Source organism: Anticarsia gemmatalis, chromosome 6 (genome assembly GCF_050436995.1).
Source record: "Anticarsia gemmatalis isolate Benzon Research Colony breed Stoneville strain chromosome 6, ilAntGemm2 primary, whole genome shotgun sequence".
NCBI lineage: Eukaryota > Metazoa > Arthropoda > Insecta > Lepidoptera > Erebidae > Anticarsia > Anticarsia gemmatalis.
This window is the reverse complement of record NC_134750.1, coordinates 10,390,214-10,397,949: the sequence shown is the minus strand read 5'-3', so window position 1 is coordinate 10,397,949 and position 7,736 is coordinate 10,390,214. Positions and strand designations below refer to the sequence as shown.

At 33.3% G+C, this 7,736-nt stretch overlaps 1 protein-coding gene across 3 annotated transcripts; it reads left to right on the top strand.

Moving 5' to 3' along the window:
- The first annotated feature begins 1,141 nt into the window (after positions 1-1,141).
- LOC142973898 (uncharacterized) lies at positions 1,142-7,495 on the top strand. 3 transcript variants are annotated; one of them, XM_076115930.1, is made up of 8 exons: positions 1,142-1,230; positions 1,528-1,594; positions 1,840-2,063; positions 3,168-3,308; positions 3,377-3,457; positions 5,157-5,405; positions 5,823-6,045; positions 7,250-7,495. In XM_076115930.1, exons 1-8 carry the CDS (start codon positions 1,153-1,155, stop codon positions 7,462-7,464), a joined length of 1,278 nt encoding a protein of 425 aa, XP_075972045.1. In that variant the 5' UTR covers positions 1,142-1,152; the 3' UTR covers positions 7,465-7,495. The 3 variants fall into 3 exon arrangements, with proteins under 3 accessions (XP_075972045.1, XP_075972046.1, XP_075972044.1); XM_076115931.1 differs by having other exon boundaries at positions 1,182-1,230; positions 1,516-1,594; XM_076115929.1 differs by lacking the exon at positions 1,142-1,230 and adding an exon at positions 1,231-1,362 and having other exon boundaries at positions 1,516-1,594.
- The last annotated feature ends 241 nt before the right edge of the window (positions 7,496-7,736 follow it).

Sequence of the window (7,736 nt, the reverse complement as noted above, 5' to 3'; positions counted from 1 at the left end):
TTGATCTAGGATCACGTTGTAAGTGACAGCGGCAGCGTTTAGGTATTAAAATACTTCAATGAAAAGGCAATTCCATGAAGTAAAACATAAACAGATGAATTTTCAGTACTTTACTGTTGCGCACTTTTCACTATAGCGCAAGACGGCTTATAGACGGTACCTAACTTTGACATCTCACATGTCGTCTCATTATTGCTCTTTTTTGGTATTCTTTATTACGAGACATTAATTGTTTACATTTTTATTATTTTTAGAACTAGAAGCAATTCTCATGTATATTATTCGTATACGTGTTAAAAATAAGAACGAACGTAAAATTCAATCATTAGTAAACCAGAATTTCACCCCAACTCCAAAAAATAAATCCCAATTTAAGCTAAAATGTGAGTTACGACATTACAGAACTACGTTAACGTAATTTTGTTTACAAACACCACGCTCCCGTTGATTCTTTACGCCAAGAACAGAAGATACGTTCGAAAGGAGCCGTACGTAAATTTCATTTGCTGGTTGAAAGTGCCCGGAGCCCCAACGCAAACTCTACTTAATTACGCACATAAATTGAAGTGCCTGTACCTTGTACGATGGATGTAGCCACATTTTAACTCATAAAATATAGGTTCTTTTAAATTACTATTTATTGGTGTTGGTGGAAGGTTATGACGTGTTGGTTTGAGTTTATTTCAAGGTAGAATGTTGGCGACAATAGTTGGATCAAATATTTGTTGATAAGTTTTTTGGATATTTTTTCAATTTCTTCTTAGATAATTGAATTTTTGATGTAGGTACGTGTTCAGTATTGGACAATATCATCACCTATTGCCTACATGAGATCACCGTTATAGAATAACGCTTCGAAAAATGTGTGTATTTTGGTATGTCTCTACTTATACCTCCACGTGTAACAGTTGAGATTTTACGAAGAATATCGTAGTTATTTTGATGCTATTTACATTTGATTTAGATATATTATGTAAATATACCAAACTTTAATAACGAAAAGTAAAAAAAGTCTCTTCAATACATTCCAAGATGATCTCAAACGTTTCTTTCAATATCACGAATACATAGTATTAATGGTAATTTGATTCAAATTATTCTGACTGTACGTATCTTATATTTTCAATAAAAATCGTTAGGGTCACGATCTGAATGTCAGATAAGTCATTGGTGTCGAAATATTTAACAATGGTTTGGTGGATGAATACTAATAAAAGTTATAGGCAGGAGGTATGTTTAAGAAATTATATTACTTTAGATATTATAGAGTGACAAGAGGTTAGGATGCGAATGAAGAAGAAGCATAGCAAGTTTGTAAGGAGCTTGCCTATGGGAAGAAGACGTGATTATATATGTACATATGTAGGTACATATACTGTATAAAAGGAGATGTAAAAACCTGTTTCAAAATTCTTCTGTAAAAAGCTTAATGTACACACACTCATAGTACACACTATCTTAAATGCTACATACAACGATGTAGATAATTATGGATTAGTATTATATGTATTGTAGTGTTATTTTCAGACATTTTACCGATTCAGAGAGGTGACAGACGTTGTGCATCAAACACTCAATGTTATGTTTGACTGTCGTAAGTTTGGGAAATCCTTTGAAACGTTGTATTGTAGTCAACAAATAGATCTTTTACTGCAGTTTTCTGTAGTCTAGATACTACATTCACCTTTCTTCGTAAACACTTTTATATCCGTTATCTTACTAGCTGCGTTTTGACCATTTAATAATACAATTCACTTCATTTACAGCTGATAATAATAATAAACTGACCGGATCTGCGAAGTGTATATCTACTAATACATAACTATTTACTTTCACTAGATAACTCTTCTATCAACGGCTACGACGTCTACCTTCGCTTAGATGCAGGAGTGAACATATTCAATGTAGACCTCACAAAACATGACGTCACATTCTTAGAAAATATTATAGAAGCTATAACTATGTGTGAGAAGAGATCCGACAGATGCACGACTACTCTCCGAAGACCAATTGGATTGTCTGTCACCATGTCTGTAAAAGAACCTCTTGAAGTTGATGATAGAGTAAGTAAATACATATATAAATAGTCTGCAGCTTTCCGAAAAATAGGGCATGTTATGCACGAGATACAATCTACCATAAAGGTATATTTTTTTCAAAATCGGTTTAGCCGTTGTAGCGCAAAAGAGGGTATAACAAACTGGCACTCACACGATTTTTTTTTGGTGTAGGATTTAACGCATGACAATCTAGGTGAAGAAATTTTGCAAAATAGAAATGTTTAAAATATAACACTAAATAAGTCTTAAACCTCCCGAACAAAGTCAAAGATAACCGTTTTATTGTAAGGAATTTACAATATTATGTTATGAAGATATTTAGGGACACTTTGACGCTTCATACTCAATGTCATTGCTTGTTATAGGGGTGAGGCATTGCATTAATAAAATAGTCTTTAAAATGCATGTCGCAACTCTTCATACACTCTAAGAGTAAAAAGGATAACAATAGGAGCCCTATTTTAGGTGTGTGTCTGTTTTTCCAACATGACGTGTACACAATTTATGACAAGCTTTTAACGAAATGACAATATCGTGGAAGAAACTTGTACGACGTGTGTAAAATATACCGGTTGTAGTGAACACGGAAGCGATGAAAACAGACTTGAAAATATGTGATATTTATACTGTTCAATGAGTATTACTTGAACTTATAAATCAAGAGTTTTGAATTTTTCTTTGAGAGGGTTTGTGGTACACGTGCTAATACTTTACATGATAAAGGCTTTCCTTTACCCTGTCTAATTTTAGTTAAGCACTTATTACACGAACTACTTACTTGTATTAGTTGCAGAATGAGCTTCAAAAATGTGAAGATGCTTTATCCCTTTCTAGTGTCTGTTTTCTTAAACTACTTCATGCCGATGTAATCCTTATTTTTATTTTTTACTTATTCATAAACATGTTATTTCGTTTCATATTTCAATTGATGAATGGTTTACAAAAGGCATTGGTCACTAATATTTATTTACGTAACTCACGAAACAAGCTGTGACAGCCCCTCAGAAAGTTCCCAATTTTATGATTAAAACAGACATTATTCTGGCGAATTGGGCCAATTATTTAAGAGAATAAACATTACAATAATTAATTAAAAGTTTGTTTCAGGTTGACATTATAATTTTAAAGGATATTACAAAGGCGGAAGAACTGCTTCAATTTCGAAAACGAAATAAGAAATTATCATCGATGCCCATTTTGTCATGGCCCCCGTATTCTGGAATTGAGGACCTTAATGAATTAATTAAGGTTAATAAGATATTAAATTTTATAAAGGCTGGGAATAAATTAATGCTGAGAGATTTTTCTGTTATTAGATTTCGACTGGCATTGTTTTGGATCGCAGTTTCGATGATGGATCTTGTGATATTGTACATGTGTTGAAAGGTGCTAAAGAAGTAAGTAATGAACATAAAATTTCACTGAATCCAGCCTTTTAAAAAAATATTTGAATGCAACTGTTGCAATCCTATACTATGCAAATCGTACGGTGTTACGTTTAATTGTGTTGAGTTAGAATTTTGAACGTAATAAAATGCATTTTTACTATTCTTTTTTTTTTTTTTTTTTTTTTTGTTTTTTTTTTTTTTTTTTTTTTAAAAGACAACTCCCGCACTAAGAATTGCTCTTGTGTCGCGGGGACAATCGAACCCACGACCTCCCGATGCAGTGGTATCGGCGTGGTGACCTAAACCACTGCGCCACGGAGGCAGTCTCATTGCAATAGTGACACGGTTTGAAGGTTTGAAACTATGAAGGTCATTCAACGTTTCTTTTAAATAGTGAATGCAGTAAATAGTATACACAGTACATGTTTATTTAACTAAGTTTTGTTCGAAATCAACGGGAACTCAACGTCCATAAAGACTTATTTTGCTAGATGACGTATGACTCCTTAAAATTTTACTTTCCACACGTAACATCTAATAACGTCAAGATGCAATCACGAACCCTTTTCTTAGATGTGAATAATAAAATAAAACGACTTGCGAGACTGATGTTCCTTCGAATCTCACTGTTGAATAATAATATGGAGTAGACCTATTTTTGACAGACACAGTAACCTATTTACCTTCTTCGATATAGGAAACTGCTTTTGTTTGTTTGTGGCTAATGTTTTGTCCCTTTTACTTTTGTTATTTGAAAAGGAGAAAGCGATATGACGATAGCAAGGATAGAGAAACAATATTTAAAGAATTAACATATTTTACCATTTATACGTATAAATTCATTGATGATAATTATTTCTTTAGTACTTAATTATTCATTATGTACCGTTGATTACAAGGCCTATTCGAACATTTTTTTTTGCTACATTTACTATCGTGTAGATTGATTTGCACAAACAATTATGTTTACGTGCTGTTTATTTCCTTTTTTGTTAAATTTAGATCGACTATGAAGTTAGGTGCAACGATTTTTAAGAGATAATAAACAATTAATGACCCAGACTGGATGTTGAACCTTCTAATAGTCACGTTTGCATTTACAACACTATCAAAACAGTAATTACAATATATCGATAAACCATTAAAGTGTTTTTATGAACAGTCACTATCGCAGTTGTAAACTTTACGTCTAACAAAAACAAAGGGTTTCGGGCCCAAAACTACATCCTAAATATTATTTGCTAAGCAAATTTAATTGCCTACGAAACTAACTACGTAAATATACCACGTTTGTAATTAGAATTCTCTAGTAAATACGACTATCGTCGCCAATAAACATTGTTTCGAATCACTAATTTTCACGTGAAGGTTATTGGGCAGTAAATTTTAGTTTTCGTGGTCAAAAAGGATCAAATTTTGAAGTAATGTGTTCAATTTTGAATGCTGAAATGAGTGTTAAATTATATCAGTATCTTCACTAGGGCAAGCAAACAACGCTACGTATACAAAAATGTTAATGAAAAACAACAATGCATAACATTTTATAGAGTTATCTCTCATAGTTTACTGAATGTTTTAAAAGTTTTTTTAATTTTTTGCATAACAGTCAATTTTATTAATATTTGAAGTATTTACTTTACTATATCTACGAAACTACAAATCTGTTTTTTTTCTAAGGCTCATTTTTATGTCAAAAATCTTCTTTCAGGCATATAAACCAGTCTTCCACCTCCAACCAAACATGATTCAAGACTACGTCGAAGATGAATCTAACTCAAAATTTCGTCGCGTTCTCTCATACGCACAAAACGTAGTAACATACGGTTTCGACGGCTTTATTGTAGTCGACTCTATAAAGAACCCACCTGCACCGTTCATACAAACCCTTGTAGAAGCAACGCAAATAGCCTTACAAGACATAAGGCCCGATAAGGAGTATTTCCGAGGGAGCTTCCAGGTATTTTGCATGTAAAACAAATGATAAGAGGGAATATGCAATTTTTTGTATGTGATTGTAATTTGAATAAGTGGAGATGAGGATGTTCTGATTGCTTGAATCGGCGGTTTCTTTTTGAGTCACTGTATGTTGATAATAGACACCCCAGGTTTTGGTGTAAAATTCTTATTTACTCCTACATAGTCCGGAAGAGATTGAAAATTACATTTACAAGACGCCTTTTGAGTTCATTCAAAAAGCAATTTTTCAGTCAGTCAGTTTTTAAGTTCACAGAAGTCCTTACTAAAAATATATTTAATTTGTTCTTGAATAGTATCATTGATTTATTACTTGAAAACATAAAGTTAAGTTATCTGGCAATGAAAAATTGTCCTGTGCAGTTTTTAGGCATAATTTCTAACATAAGTTTTTTCACAGGCAAAGTTACCATCTCTCCCGCCAATGTCGGTAGCTTACGGTGCATCGCTAGCAGCACTAACAAGTGGCAGTAAAGGTATCTTAGTGTTGACAACGACCGGAGTTACCGCCCGTATACTCTCTCGTACTTCACCTCCGTGCCCTATAATAGCGGTCACAGCACATTTGAGCGCGGCGAGGTCTATGCATCTGTATAAGAGAGTGACGCCATTGTATTATGATAGTAAGTAATATAAATTATTCTAAGTTTAATTGTGGGTGTTTGACAGTTTGTTTGTTTGTTTCCTTTCTGAAAATGATTTATCCGATGATAATAAACAAGAGGGTAACAAAACGTAGGCTGCGATTTTTAACGACGTGAACTAGCTGTTCAAACTAACATTATTAATTTGTAACAAATTGTGCCATGGTAAACTTAACAAACATGTTAGTCTTGGTCATCAAAACCCCGATTGAAAACATCAAAGTACGTATAAGTTGGATCACATAAGTTATGGATTAAGTTGAAATCGAACCCTGACTGCGGCTTCGCTGGTAACTTCCTAATTTCTAGAAAGATTTAAAAAAAAGATTATGTAATAGATATATGTATGAGTTAGAAAACGATGACTTAATTTTGATTCTATAAAAATCAGAAGAAGTCTAGTGCAAGATTTTCTTTCTAAAATAGAACTAGATTGAACATCCTAAGGTCTGCAAGAGTCGTAAAACTGGCTGGATATTGGGCCTAGTTTCTGTGCTGGGAGTTTTATTAGAATTGGTTCTACCTAAATAAAATGGAACTGGACAGCTAGGCTGAAATTAAGTGTACAACAAGATACAAGGGTCTTACCTGTTACTTACGCTTTATTGTAATAGATTAGATTAAGGCTAATTAAAGTAAGACTAGGTTTAAAGGAGTTTAAGTTTAGGAAAGTGGTTATTCTACGTAATGTAAACATAATAATGGCATGTAGAATAGTGGTCAAGGAGGCGTGTTATAACGTAACTAAACATGATATTATATACCAACGCACTTCTGTGCATCTGGTTTAATATTTTACTTATATTATTGGTTAAAGTGGTCGCTACGTAATTGTCTGCTATTGCACCGAGTGTGCTACGGCTATCGGAACAAATATTGGTGCTTTCTATAGACAGTTTCCTTGTAATTAATTATACGATTTCCAAATTGTAGGTGTAGATTGGTTTTCACTCAGATCTAAAACTGTTTGCTTTTTTCAGCGGTGTACAAAAAAACAGTGTGACTATCTGACAGCACAGGGCGAAAGCTTAATAACTAGCCTTAAGTATTATCATTGCAGTTCAAAGAAATAGGAAGTCAACGTAGAAAGAACCGTAAAATACACTACCACTTAAAAGGTTTTTGCCCCACATTGTAGTGAATAAAACTCTCCACATATTATCATAATGTGATGCAATTACAGAGCGTCGCGTTGAGAGCTGGCATGAAGAACTCTGGTCTCGCGTACATTTTGGCATACAATTCGGCCTCGACACCGGCCTATTGTGCTTTGAAGCCAAATTAGTGGTACTGGCTCCAATGGACGAAGGTTTGGGTTATTGCAACAGTTTCCAAATTGTAAACGTTGCTGATATTACGAAACTTAAATGGGGTAGTACTAGTAGGACAGTTTGCTGAAGTTTTTTTGTGGTTCGAATATATTATTATTGTGAGAGGTCATTCGTGTTTTATTTTAAGTAGTTATGACATGAAAAATTACAGCGATTGTAAAAAAATACTAAGTTTTATGGAAACGTCTTAAATCTAATTAGATTATTAATGAAGTATTGTCGGTAGTACCGATCTAGTATATATATTATATATTCATCAAGTATATATATTATATATTTTATATATAATATTATAAAGCTGAAGAGTTTGTTTGTTTGTTTGAACGCGCTAATCTCAGG

What these genes read in the sequence shown, in the direction of transcription:
- LOC142973898 (XM_076115929.1), top strand. Translation starts at nt 1,285, where the DNA reads ATGCGAATGAAGAAGAAGCATAGCAAGTTTGTAAGGAGCTTGCCTATG. An exon ending in GTGATTATATATGTACATAT is followed by an intron (nt 1,363 to 1,515) that starts GTAGGTACATAT and finishes TATGTATTGTAG; the next exon opens with TGTTATTTTCAGACATTTTA. An exon ending in GACGCCATTGTATTATGATA is followed by an intron (nt 6,046 to 7,249) that starts GTAAGTAATATA and finishes ATGCAATTACAG; the next exon opens with AGCGTCGCGTTGAGAGCTGG.